This window comes from Rutidosis leptorrhynchoides, chromosome 7, assembly GCF_046630445.1.
Source record: "Rutidosis leptorrhynchoides isolate AG116_Rl617_1_P2 chromosome 7, CSIRO_AGI_Rlap_v1, whole genome shotgun sequence".
Taxonomy (NCBI): Eukaryota; Viridiplantae; Streptophyta; class Magnoliopsida; order Asterales; family Asteraceae; genus Rutidosis; species Rutidosis leptorrhynchoides.
This window is the reverse complement of record NC_092339.1, coordinates 365,036,475-365,050,944: the sequence shown is the minus strand read 5'-3', so window position 1 is coordinate 365,050,944 and position 14,470 is coordinate 365,036,475. Positions and strand designations below refer to the sequence as shown.

The 14,470-nt window shown below is 33.5% G+C and overlaps 2 protein-coding genes across 2 annotated transcripts; one reads left to right on the top strand and one right to left on the bottom strand.

Moving 5' to 3' along the window:
- Window positions 1-1,452: 1,452 nt before the first annotated feature.
- On the bottom strand, window positions 1,453-2,169 carry LOC139860477 (uncharacterized). Its single transcript, XM_071849229.1, has 2 exons — window positions 1,888-2,169; window positions 1,453-1,767 (listed from the first exon to the last, which is right to left on the bottom strand). The coding sequence occupies exons 1-2, from the start codon at window positions 2,167-2,169 to the stop codon at window positions 1,453-1,455; spliced, it is 597 nt and encodes a 198-aa protein (XP_071705330.1).
- Window positions 2,170-6,256: 4,087 nt separating this feature from the next.
- Window positions 6,257-8,747, top strand: LOC139857230 (reticulon-like protein B2). The gene is made up of 5 exons (XM_071845966.1): window positions 6,257-6,566; window positions 7,349-7,529; window positions 7,872-8,013; window positions 8,144-8,213; window positions 8,296-8,747. The coding sequence occupies exons 1-5, from the start codon at window positions 6,368-6,370 to the stop codon at window positions 8,469-8,471; spliced, it is 768 nt and encodes a 255-aa protein (XP_071702067.1). The 5' UTR covers window positions 6,257-6,367; the 3' UTR covers window positions 8,472-8,747.
- The last annotated feature ends 5,723 nt before the right edge of the window (window positions 8,748-14,470 follow it).

The following is a 14,470-nucleotide window of genomic DNA, read 5'->3' as shown; positions in this document are numbered from 1 at the left end:
CTCCTTACTCCGCTAACCGTGAGGGCTTCCACTCTCCTAACGGGTACTGTAGGTGGCCGCCTCCTTACATGGCCAAACCATCTAAGTTGTCCTTCTCTTACCTTGTTGACGATATTCCCAACTTTTAAGTTCTCCCGAAAAAACACTATTAGGTATCTGTCTAACATGGTCTTGCCACACGTCCACCTAAGCATCCTCATTTATGCTACCTCTATCCTCCTCTCTTGGGCCTTCGTCATTGGCCAACACTTCGATCCGTACAACATGGCCGGTCTAATCGCCACCTTGAAGAATTTCCCTTTCAATTTAAGGGGTATTTTCTTGTCGCACAAAACCCCTTTCGCAGCTCTCCACTTCAACCATCCTACCCTTAAACGGTGGGTCACATCATCATCTATCCTTCCCGATTTGTGCAACATCGATCCTAAGTATCTAAAGGAATCATGTGGAAGTAGGACTTAGTCCCCAATACGAACATCCACTGTATCATTGTGATCTTCTTCGATCCTCCCGAAGTCACATATAAGATATTCCGATATATTTCTACTAATCCGAAGTCCATTTTGTTCAAGGGCATTCCTCCATTGCTCCAGCCTTCTATTTAGCTCATCTTGGGATTCCGATATTAATACAATATCATCAGCAAAAATCAAGCACCAGGAGATACTCCCATGTATCCTTTGAGACAACTCATATAAGACCAAAGTGAAGAGAAAAGGGCTAAGAGCAGATCCTTGATGTAAACCTACTTCTACAGGGAAATAATCCTTGTTTCCTACAGTCGTTCGAACGCGAGTTTTTGCCCCTGGTACATATCCGTAATAGCTCTTATATACCTACTTGGGATACCTCTACCATTAAGGGTCTTCAAAATCAACGCACGTGGGACACTATCTTAAGCTTTTTCCAAGTCCATGAAATACATATGTAGGTTTTTTTATTTCTCTCTATACTTCTCCATAAGACTTCTAATAATGTGAATGGCCTCCATCGAAGAGAGTGCTGGCATGAAACCAAATTGGTTCTCTGACACGTTTGTCTCGCGTCTAAGCCTAGTCTCAATCACTCTCTCCCATAGTTTCATGGTATGGCTAAGTAACTTTATACCTCTATAGTTACTACATGTCTGCGCATCCCCTTTGTTCTTGTAAATGGGAATGACCTCACTCAGTCTCCACTCCATTGGCATTATGTGCTTATAAACGTCGTGTTAAAAAGATTTGTCAACCACCTAACCCCATCATCGCCTAAGCACCACCACGCCTCTATGGGGATTTGGTCTGGTCCTAGTGCTTTATTTCTCCCCATCTTCCGTAGGGCCGATCTAAATTCCTCCTGGTTGATCCTTGTGCAGAAACAGTTGTTTTGATAGTGCGGGGCCATATCATGATCATGAGGTTCTCCATTCCCGGGCCTTCCCCCATCGAATAGGGATGAGAAATATTCTTTCCATCATTTCCTAATTTTGTCTTCCTTCACTATGCTTTGACTAATTTCATCTTTGATATATTTGATGTTATCCAGGTCTCTTCTCCGACGGTCCCTAGCTTTGGCTCTCCTGTAGATGTTGTTTGCTCCCTTTTTAGAGTCTAGTCTCTTATATAAGTCTCCGTATACTTTATCTTTTGCACGCGTAACGGCGATCTTTGCTGCTCTTTTGGCTTCTTTATAACTCTTTTCTATACTATTTTTGTCTGCTAATGTACACCCTCTAAAGGAGGTGAGCTCCCGAAACCTCGCCTGTTTAAGTGCGACTTTAGTTTGGACCTAGTCACTAAGCCACCATGATTCTCTTTCAACAACATTAGCTCTAAAAGTCTTCGCCTTTTCTCCGTTTAAGTTCTTCCAAAGGTTTCTAGGTTGTACCACTCTCGCCGTCCTGTTTACCCGTCCCTGGGTACCTAAATTCGTGACCAATATTCTATGCTGGGAGGAACAAGTCAAGGTTGGGAGGACCTTACAGTCCTTGCAGGTCCTGAGGTCACCCTTGCGAAGAAGAAAAAAGTCAATCTTGGTACTATAACCCCCACTATGGTAGGTGGCTAACTGAGTGTTCTTCTTTTTGAAGAAAGAGTTTGCTACAACCAGATCATGGGCAATGGCGAACTCTAGAATTAATCGCCCTTCTTCATTTATAACCCCATACCCAAAGCCCCCGTAGGCTCCCATGTATCCCTCTGCCTCCGTTCCTATATGCCCATTAAGATCGCCCCCTATAATCAGACGATGGTCAGCTTGACACCCCCTTACAACCTCATCTAACAATTCCCCCAAACTCTTCTTCTCCGCTTATTCTAAACCTACGTGTGGTGCGTAAGCGCTAATGACCGTGAACGTCTCCTCATTAATTATTAACGTAACCGACATAATCCTATCGCTAAACCTACCTACACCAACAACATGATCCTTATGTGTTGGACCTAAAAAGATTCCTACTCCATTTCGAGCTATCTTAGAGCCTGAGTACCACAACTTGTATCTATTAATCTCTACCGCCTTCTGGCCCTTCCATATATTGTTAGAAAGATTATATTATATTAAGAATATAAAAGTAAAAGCATGGAAGTGGAAGGACTGATTTAAAAATAAAAAAACATTAAGGAGTGTATTATGACAACTTTAGAAAATGAAGGAGTAATGGTTAAAAGAGTAAAGAGAAAGAAAATAGAAAAAGAGATATATTATGACAACTTTAACAAATCGGGAAGTAATTTAAAAAGTAAAAAAGAAAGAAAATAGAGAAAGGGAGAGGAGCTACCTGTGATTCAAAGCCAGGACCCTTCCATCACAACACACGACGTGGGGATAAAAAGAAAAGAAAAAAACTGCTGCCTAGGCACGAACATGTGACCACCCGAGAGCTTAGCAACGTGCAAGACCACCAGACTATGAAAGTTTTTACTGTTAAATGGTACATGTATTAATATTTATTGCTTGAAAATAATGGGGCATTGAAAGTCAAAATGGGTATTCAATTTTTACCCCTCAATTTGATTGTAATTACTAATTGGGACAAATAAACAGTGGCGATTTGATATTTTCACTTTGAATATATTTATAATATATGATAGTTTTTTTTTTGTTTTTTTTATTTTTTAGTATTCACATAGAAAATCTATCTAGCGACAACCATATTGGGTCTCCACTAGCGAGTAAAATCCTAGGTGACAAGTCCCCCGAGCGACGAGACCCGTAAGCGGATGAATTGCGCACATTGATAAACTTGAATGATTAAGCGTTGAATGATCAAAATGTGGAAGATTCAAATCTTCTGAATGAAGTTGTTTTTGAATGACAATAACCTGTTTGATAATCATTTTGAACAATTATTGTGAATGATACACAATTACCTTATTAAACCGTTGACATGAATAAAAACTACAACATAGTTGTTTAATAAGCGTTCTTGATTTAATTTAAAGCGAATATTACATAAAATTTAGGTGTTTACTGATAAAGAGAGAATGTCAGCTCTGAATGGTTCAACATTGAATGTTGAACTATTCAACACCATATGTCATTCATAAGTACGAAACATAATGCGCTCAATGATGAATTATTCAACATTAAGCGTTGAACCATTCAATTAAGAGGTAAACGAACACACCCTAAATGTTTCCATACTCACATAAATTTAACCGTATAATTATGTGTTGTATCTTGTGTTAAATATAAGGTTGTGATTTGATAATCTTTGTTCATTTCTTGACTTGTAAAATACTTTTCTAATTAAGTATTTTGACCCTTACAATCTTTGGGTTGCAGGAAGTCTAAATTACCTATCACTCTTTAATAACTAGTCAGAAAAACTAGGTTTAAATTGATACAAACTTTTTTTGCTATTTTATATTTAAAATAACACAAAATTCAAATTAAATTATCCCATTCTATAAACAATTCATGTATATGCAACAACACGAACTACAACAATTCATGTATATCCAACAACACGAACATCAAATGCAACAACAAAGATCACGGGAACAATTTCAACAATGGTAACAACAACAAAATCAACAACAAACAGATCAACAAATTGACAACTCCTGAAAATTTTACAAGAAACGGTTCAACCCTAGCCCTCTAAAAAGAGAAGTTACAAACAAAGGATAACGGTATAAATTTATTCGTATGTATATGTATGTATTTATATCCGTACATGCATATTAGCAATATATATATATATATATGTATTATATGTATATTAATATATTTAATTCCGTGTTGGTGTTGTAGAGAAATAAAAGGCAACCTTGATAAGTTGTTTCCAAACACCGTGGTCAAACAAAGAGATTGCTTGGTTAGCCAAGTCTTGGGTTGATATGTCGGAAGATCCTAAGGCTGGGAATTCTCAACGTTCATAGCCACTTTAGCCGAGAAAATCAACAACAACCGATGTGGATGCCAACGTAATCAAGATCAGTTGACATCCATATGGAGAGATGTCAACAAGTATTCCAAATAATTTTACTGTATTTATTTCGAAATTGAATGCAACTCGTGTAGTGGCACAAACGATGAAGATACTTACGACGAAGCCCTTATATCGTACCAAAATGTTCATGCACGAGAGTACAAGTGGAAAGAATGTTTTATGGTTTTAATAGAATATCCAGCTTGGTATGCACCTCGATCGTCGGCCCTTGCGGAACCGGACAACCTTGAAGAATTCGGTACTTCTGAAGCCAATCCAGTTGATCTTTCACAAACCCAACATGACGATATGTTTGGGAAAGATAGGTTTCCTCGACCAACCGGGCGTGATCAATCAAGGAAAGCAGCTAGGATTTATGCGTCTTTTGACTCGGGAACGTCTTCACGTCTGTCAACATAATCCAAATTGGACGATTTTTTGGATAACTAAAACAAACGGAGTTCATATTTTGTGACACTCCGCACAAATTTCTTTTTAAATTAACGCGACATTAAAATTTAACATTTTCTCGACACATTTGTGTTACCTAAACTATATGAATAAATGAAACATTTCAATGTTTATTTCACATGTAAGTACTTCCTTGTATAATTCGTACAGTTGTATAAAACAAACCGAACTTTTCGATCTATATCTACCTTAACACGTCTTAGTATTCGATTTCCCTATGTGTATCTTGCGTATTTTAAAAACCTAAATCGCTCGGTGTGTTTAAATCACGAGTTAATACTTTTAGTATGCACCCGATATTTTATTTAATGTTTCACTATTTTAAGCATATCTTGCTCACGAACTCCGTTTTTGATGATTCAAAAACCCAAACGTCTGTATTAAACCGGGTTACAACTTTTTTTTTTAACTTTTACAATATTTGACCCAAGACACGAGTTACGAGGCAAAACATGGCTGTTCCAGCCCTCCCATTAAAATGGCCGACCGCCCCATCACCACCCCTTTAACCTCATTTTTGATTTTTTGAATCTCATTTTCATTTCATTTCACTTAAACACAAAACACACACAAACCCATTTCCTTCAAGAACATCAAGAACCCTTACCATCTTCATCCTGAAAATCAACCAACAACGTCATCCATCATCATTTCTTGCTTCAAGAACACCATCTCTACCTCTACATCTAGTTGTGATCAAGAGAGGCCCGTAAGGGGTGCAAAGTGGTCGACCGCTCAGGGCTCATGATTTTCTGGGGCCCAATTTTTCATATATATACAGATATATTCGGAGATTTGAGAAGTAGAGGAACTAGGAAAACGCAACTGAAAAACGAAGTCAAAGCACAATAGGCCTAAAAACAACGATCAAAGGCCCTAGAAATAAAAAAAATCAAAGTTCACTAGCATTTTAGCAAGCCCGAAAAAACTTTTTTTTAAATAGTTTATATTATTCATACGGCCTAAGGGCCCTTTTTTCACCTCGCTCAGAGCCCTTAAATTTTCGGGATAAATATAGTTTGCTACATCATTGAATGAAAATTTTTAGTGTAAAAATTGTGTGAGTGATATTTTCTTTTTCTTTTTCTTTTTCTTTTTTTATATATGTACAAATTTAAATTCATTTGTAATAGGTTTTTGTTAGTTTATCGAACGATTCTTCTCTTGTAATTGTTGTGGTTTTATTCATCGTTTTGATGAAATACCACTTTGTTAATGAATTTCTTCCTTTGGCCGTAAAAAAAAAAAAAAAAAAAAAAAAACCGAACCAATAGGCTCGTATAAGTACACATACCTTAGGTTTCGGAATCAGGTTCGGTAATAAATCTTCCTATGTTCTATGACCCACCTATACTTCAACTCACACACACATTCTTCGCGTTACTGAATCATAATACTCCACCACAGCACATAACCCACATAATAATTAAGGCCTTTTTGTAAAATTAGAAAACTTAGGGTTTTTCGATCCGAAATTTAAGCATGTCAGATCACGAAGATCACAAATCTGAATCATTGACTGAGAAGATAACGGAGAAGTTCAAAGATGATTCATCATCATCATCATCATCATCATCTTCAGATTCAGATGATGATAACAAAATTTCAGAAATGAAATCGAAGGTTTTTCGCCTTTTTGGTAGAGAAAAACCAGTTCATAAAGCTTTCGGCGGTGGTAAACGTATGCGATTTCCTTATTTACATCACCTAATTTGATTTCTATATGTGTATATGTATATGTATATGTATATGTATATGTATATGTATATGTATATGTATATGTATATGTATATGTATATGTATATGTATATGTTTGTGTGTCAGTCCTAAACCCTAACTTGATAATTGTTGAAATTAGTTTTGTGATAATTGAGTAACTCGACGTACTGATCTACTACTGGAGATCGATGTATAGATTTACAGTAACTTGTAGTTTAATTGTTGTATAACAATATATATAGGCTCTAGTTTATGAATCTAATTATAATTAGCTTACGATCGTTTGTTGCGAATAGTTTATGTTGAATGTTTGAAAAGGAATTAAATAATACGGGTATCATTGTTAGGATAATTTGTTGCAAATAGTCCTTTGAAAAATATTTAATGAATTGTTTTTGAATATATACCAAACCTCACACGGTATCTAGATCTGGAATCTTCATTTTTATTTTTTTTTTTTTTTTTTGCAACAAGGTTTAATTTTGATTTGTTGAAATCTAAAGCAAATGGAGTGACTTTTTACTTTAATTATTACATAGATAATTGATAATTGATGGGGCTTATTCCAGTTAAGATGTTACCTTTATGATTCTTAAAAGGATTCCACTTATCTTTCCTTAATGAAAGCAAAATATTACTAATTGATACTTAATCATAGTGAGGATTATAATAGAGAAAAAGCTGTAGTTTTTTAAGGTTTATGTAATTATTTGTTATTTATTTAACTTGTTATAATGTGTTCAGCGGCCGATCTACTTCTATGGAAGGATAAGAAGGTATCAGGCGGGATTGTTGGCGGGGTGTCGATCATCTGGTTTCTATTTGAAGTTCTCGAATACCATTTGCTGACTTTGGTCTGTCACAGTTTGATCCTTGTACTTGCGATGCTGTTCTTATGGTCAAATGCCTCAACTTTCGTACACAAGTGAGTGTTTCCTGTATTATGCAAGGCTGTAAACGTTGCTAATTGGGATTAATCGCTGTAAACGTGTATTATACAAGTTGTTGGATTAATCAGCCAAATTGGGGATTAATTGGATTGGACTTTTATACATTTAAATGATAAATTTTTAACTTGTATGTGTAAATATAGAAGCAAACCATACAAGTATGTCTAAATAAACATAAACATAAATCGTTCAGTTGTTCAAATACTCCAGAATTTTTATTTATATTCATATTAAAATGTTGACCAACTTTGACTTCGACCAATTCTGACAAATTTTAACCAACTAAATCCAACTTTGACCAATTAAACCCTATACAGGTCTCCACCCAAATTTCCCGAAGTTGCAATTCCAGAAAAGCCCGTTTTACAAATTGCGTCTGCTTTGAGGATCGAAATCAATCGGGGTTTAGCAGCTATTCACGATATTGCTTCTGGCAAAGACTTGAAAAAGTTCTTATTTGTAAGGCACTTCTTGCAGCAATCTTTTATAGTCGATTTCATAATTCTGTATAATTTATAATGAGTTCCTCTGTTTCATGTATATTTTATTGTTTAAAGTGTTGATGGATCTATGTACTATTGTCAAACAGGTTATTGTTGGCTTGTGGTTTGTGTCGATTATCAGCAACAGCTGCAATTTTTTGACATTGGCCTACATATGTAATTTCCTAACACCAGTTTTTATCACATTTTATTATAATTTATTTCGTACGCATGACTAACCTATCGGATATTGATGCAGTGGTTGTGTTACTCTTCTCGGTGCCTGTGATATATGAGAAGTACGAGGATAAGATCGATCCACTTGCAGAGAAAGCATGGATTGAAATCAAGAAACAATACGCAGTTTTCGATGCAAAAGTGTTGAGTAAGATCCCAAGATCAATGAAAGAGTTGAAAGAAAAGAAAAAGCTTTAAACTTGCAAGTTGTTTAGGTGTGTTTTATATCACTAAGAAAGGTTGTTACTGTTTGTTAATTCACATATTTGTTTCACGATTTAGGTATAGTTGGTTGACAATACAGATTGATATTTAGGCCCTTCCCAATATAGTTCCTGTTTTTAGGGTTGTGGTGACGCTGTTATGTTTAGTACATGGTGTTGCAGGTTTTTCCTTTTGTGGCACTATTTGAAATTTAATACTTATGATGTTTCTTTTTGAGCCTTAATTTTAATGGTCGTTGGGTTTGCTTTATCGGTTTATAGAATCCTTCATTTATTGATGAAGTCATTATAAATTTAATAGTTTTCGTTATTTGGTACAATCCGATCCCCTCTAAAATACTCGTTTTTTATGTGTTAGCTATACAAAATTCTTTTCCGGTAAAGACAATTCTTTTTCAAAGATGTATTCTTCGTGAAGAACAAAATGTGGCTTGTTATTGGTGTTTTAATATGGATGAATCTATTACACACTTGTTACTCCATTGGGCACATTCGATTTGGACACACCTATTCTGCTGGTGGTGGAATATTAGATGGGTTATCCCGGACTCCATTGCTTCCTTCACGTCGGATTGGAACTCGGGGATTGGGATAAAATCTTCGAAATTTTGGAGATTAGTCGGGCCCGCTACGTTGTGGTGTATTTGGCTCGCAAGAAATGATGCATTGTTTAACGATCAGTTTACGTGTTGAAAGAGTGTAGTAATGAAAGTAAAAGATGAAATCGTTTCATTGGGCAATTGGAGCAAAGATGTGCTACTCTCACCAATATTATTTATGGGACTCTATCCATGGAATTTGGTGTACTTTTTAACTAAGATCGTTACTCTCGGTTAGTTGTACGCATATATGCTTCCCACTGTACGCTTCATTATGTTTTTTGATTTTGGGCCCCCTGTATGTTTGAAAAAAGGTGGGTGCCATGTTGTGTATTAGACCATTCCCAGCGGCCCGCCCTCCACCATGTCTTGCTTGCCTCCCTTCGAGGGCGCCAATGGCATTCTCACCGCCCTCGGCCGCCCTCCACCGCCCTCATGTCCGGCGCCCTGACTTTTTTCTTCCACAAGCATAATTCAGGACGGGAGAACTTGAAGAATATGGGTCCTTTTTTCCTTTTTATTGTTTTAATTTGTTATTTGGCATATGAATATTTGTGTTTGCATCTGAATATTTCTAGAATGAAGAACATGTTGAAGATGAAGAAAAAGTACAGTGTGTTTGTTTATCACCAAAATGTATACAGTGTTTGTGGTGTACAGAGTGTTTGTGGTGTAGAGATACACACGTTTCTATTTTATTTTTAAATTAAAAATATTAAATATTAAATATAATAACAATAATTATAATTAATAATTATTTATAATAATAATAATAATATTCATAATCATAATAATAATCATAATAATAATATAAAATAATAAATAAAATTTGAGAAAGTATGTCATGGTTGGCAATAGTGTGTTATGGGAGTGTTATGGGAGGAAGTGGTGAGAAAGGAGGAGAGAAAAAGCTGATGTGGCGCTGAGGAAATGTCCATGACGGTGTCATGGTTGGGATTGGTCTTATGGGTTCAGCCATTATTTCTGATGGCCTGCCTTTTTATTTATTCAATTTATGTTTTTTTGTCAAAAAAAAGTTTTTGTTATTGAAGTAATATATATATATATATATATATATATATATATATATATATATATATATATATATATATATATATATATATATATATATATATATATATAATTAATATTAAAATGCTATAATGATGACATCATAAATAGTCATTTTCCTTCGTTGAAAAAAATCAAAATGAAAATAGAAAAAATAACCCACTTGGATTACATCATAAATCAATTTAATTTACAATTAAAATTTAATCTTTACAATTAATTATAATTTAATTATTATGATTAAGATATAATTTAATCTTTACAATTTTAAAAAAAAAATCAAAAGGCAATCGTTATTAGTTATAATTATTATTAAAAATATAAATACTCAATTTTTAAGCAAACTTTATTATTATTATTATTAATTATTATAATTATAATTATAATCATTATTATTATAATATTAATATTCAAATATGGATACTCTTTATGGGATTAATTACGTTACGTGTGTATGCGAAAATACATGTCTCTATATGTTTGTAAAAACAAGTTTCTTAGTCAGAATCCGTGATTTTACGAGTCATTAAACTAAACGACTTTAACATTTACATTCACTTAATTTCTAAAAACATATCATTAAACTGTTTTGTTTAACCAAACATGTGGTTCCACGGGTCATTTCACTAGTGTGTGTGTGTATATATATATATATATATATATATATATATATATATATATATATATATATATATATAATAAAAAAGATTTTTTTTTCTGTTGCCGTTAACTTACTAATGTCTAGGGATGACCAATGGATCGGATATGGATTGGGTGATGCCGTATGCATATCCATATTCGTTTATTTTTTGCTCATCCAAATTCAATGGATCAAGCGGGTTAATGGATATCCAATGGATATTAAATAAATGTTATACTTTTTCCTAACATGCGATGAAAACCGAAGCGTAGTATAATGAAAACAAATATAACATGACATAGTTATAATATATCCACAAGAATATGTAATATTTATTGAACATAGAACACAATTTGTTGAATTTACTATCAAATATAAATTACGAAAAGTTAAATATGTAATTTGTATGTTTATTTTATTAGATATTATTGTAAAATATCATAGTTATTTCATAATAAGGTTGAAAGCAGAATCTAACGATAAATACATTTATAATAGTAAATATGCAAGCATAAATCTATATATATGTATTACTATATGTATCTCGGGTGTTAATGGATATATCCATGAATGAAACTTTTCATCCATGTCCATATTCATTTACATTTAGGTTCATCCATATCCGTATTCATATCCATTTTGGTGCATCCATATATATCACGAAACGGGTGAATCGGACGAATATCCATAGATCGGGTGACCATTGACATCCCTACTAATGTTTGCGAGATATTTGCCTTTTTATGCAAGTTATGAAATATTGAAAATTGTTTTCATTCGGTCCAATAACATAATTTCGTTAAAGAACATTTACGTCTTCAACTTCCAACATCCACTATAGAAATGAAATTTTGTACGTCAACAACATATCAAACAAGACCATTCATGATTTAGTGTACACCAACTTGACGTCGCTAAAACTTTTATGTAATTTGATGACAAAAACAACAAAGGGAACGATATAATCACCGTTCAATAAAAGAGGGGTATATAATCACCGTTAAATAAAGAGGGGCCAGTGCCACTCATATAATACTACAAAACACACATGCTTCTTCAAGCTGACCCACATTTTTGGTGCAAATTCATAACATTAGCCTCTTGATACTAATGTTTATGTATGAATGTATGATGAGTATCAAATGAGTGATAGAGTAACGTTGTCTTGGGTGGGGCATGTCGGACCGAAATGTAACTTATTAGTTTTAGCGGACTATTACTATGATTAGTTAGGTCCATAATTAAAGTTACTGATTGGGCTTGGTCCAGTTAATAGGTTACAAGTATTATGTATAGACTTAATATGGGAAGATAGATGGGCCAAGACATTAGTTTATGGGCCTAACTAATCATACCAATAGTCCGCTAACAACATTTTGAATTTTGATTTGAGGAACCTCAATATTCGCTCTATACCTTAATAGTGAAAAATCGATAATATCTAGCAAGATTGTGTTTTGACTATTTCTATTCTAATTTGTAATCATAATTATGTATTCTTCACATGATCCACAACAACAGGAACCATACGGCCATGTGGACTGAGTTTGAATCCTCAATAGATCTGGAAAAAAACACCCTTGAAGAATGTTTAAACTTGCGACCACTTACTCCCCGCCCGATACAAAGTATTGGGATGCCACTCGGGCACAAGTGCAAGTGGTGGTATAGTTAGTATGAGTTTGAGGGTTATTTATCTAATCCGTTGTAACTTTGTTTTGGCTCGTCCAGCTTCTTCCTATAAAGTTTCTTTGCTTTATAAATTTTAACCGTTCTTAAAACACATTTACTATATAATTGAGTAAATTTAAATAGTGTTAATCAATATATAAATGGTTATTTGAAATTTTTTTTAAAAGAAAGTTTGACGAGTTTTAAATGGATTTGAAATACGCGAAAAATGTGAGGGTAGCCTAGCAATTAATAGTTGAAAAATATAAAATATGAAATGATAATATTTGGGTGACTTTTAGACGCGAAATCCTTAATTATCCTATATACTAAATGCGAAAGGTTGGTGAATCGTTTTTGGGTGACTTTTAGATGTAAAAAGATACATGTTTGATTATATTAATTACTATATTTTTACTTGGTCGCAATGTTTTTTATACGTCAACTTCTGTTAGAATATCGATACAGTCACAACCAGCGCAGGGAAGTGCGTACGTAATTTCCTTGTTATAGTTATATCTACGTAGTTGGAGCCAAGTCACTTTGAATTTTTAATCTAGCCGTCCAAAGTCTATAATTATATTACAGGATGCTATCCAAATAATCAACAGTACATGTTACTTGTCGCATATATTTATCTTTACTAAGAGGTGTTAATACAATTTTGTTTTACTGCAACTATTTTTTTACTGGATATGGATAGTAATAAGCCATAACATCCGTCAAATTATTCATCGAATGTAAAGTGCGGGAGAAAATGATAATTAAGGTGTAATATAAGGTGTACAAAGTTAAATACACATTAATTATTCTTTTACGAGTTGAGTTAAAAATTCAAAAAATATGCGTCTTGGATCTCAATTTTAAATGACGAGACTCTTGATAGTTGATACTATGAATCTTGTGTGACTCTTACGAGTTAAAAAAATTAGATAAAATATAAGTGTGATGTAAGAAAAAAAAAATTACCCGACAAATATGACTATGATTGTATTTTAAAATTAAGTTTTAATGTTGATTGCCGGTCAACGCCTTCATAAAGTTCCTTGATATTTTAATGAAAAGAAGTTGCACAATATTATTATATAAATATTTATTGTCAAAAAATAGTGACACTCACTAGCCGAGAGACGAGTGACGTGTTAAAATTGTAGATTTTGAGTCATGAGTTAAGGGTTAACAATTATGGTTAAACAATTGGAATAAAAAGGTCGCTAATTTCGAATTTGTAGTTGACAAAATGAGTTAAGGTCGCATATTATTATCCATATTAGATACAAATAATAATAACAATAATTTTTCACTAACAAAAATAAATGTATAAGTTATGAGAGTTGATTATCACGCACCATTTTTTGTTATATGTACACTTTTGTCTTATAAATTTACAATTATGTCTCTAGATTAATTTAGGGAGTTGAACTTATATTATTATTTATTATTGTAATTATAATTAAGAGTAAAATAGATAATTAAGTGTACATAGATCAAATAATGATGTGTATGGATCAACTCGCATAATTTATTAATTACTCCATAATATGTTGACGTCATACATCACGTAGGAAGTAAAACCAAGTCGGGTCAAGGAACCGGCCCAAGAATCATAGCAAAGGCTATTTGCAAATTGATGGACGTTTTACTAATGATCGATAAAATAATTTCTTTGAGTTCAGTTATATTGTGCTCCGTAGATGTCTTATACAAAAATGTATACACAATATAATTGAAAAAAATCAAAGTAGAAGTTACTAAAAAACGGTTAAAGTTATATTTGTACTTGTATACACAAAAATGTATAAACAAAATAATGGAAACAATCAAAGTAGAAGACTTAAAAAGGATTGCTAGTACTATTTGATACAATGAATGTGAATTATTGCTCATTTATGTTGAGCACAATTTCGGTACACCACAAAATGAGTATGTGTTACATTCAATGTGACTGATACTATAACAATACTTGCTAAATAAAGGATTTTCATATAAAAA

Excerpts from the sequence above, each read along its gene's own strand:
- LOC139860477 (XM_071849229.1), bottom strand. The coding sequence starts at position 2,169 with ATGGGAGCCTACGGGGGCTTTGGGTATGGGGTTATAAATGAAGAAGGG. Across the intron at positions 1,768-1,887 it reads ATTTAGGTACCCAGGGACGG|GTCCAAACTAAAGTCGCACT; the intron begins GTAAACAGGACG and ends CTTAGTGACTAG.
- LOC139857230 (XM_071845966.1), top strand. The coding sequence starts at position 6,368 with ATGTCAGATCACGAAGATCACAAATCTGAATCATTGACTGAGAAGATA. Across the intron at positions 6,567-7,348 it reads AGCTTTCGGCGGTGGTAAAC|CGGCCGATCTACTTCTATGG; the intron begins GTATGCGATTTC and ends TAATGTGTTCAG. Across the intron at positions 8,014-8,143 it reads ACTTGAAAAAGTTCTTATTT|GTTATTGTTGGCTTGTGGTT; the intron begins GTAAGGCACTTC and ends ATTGTCAAACAG.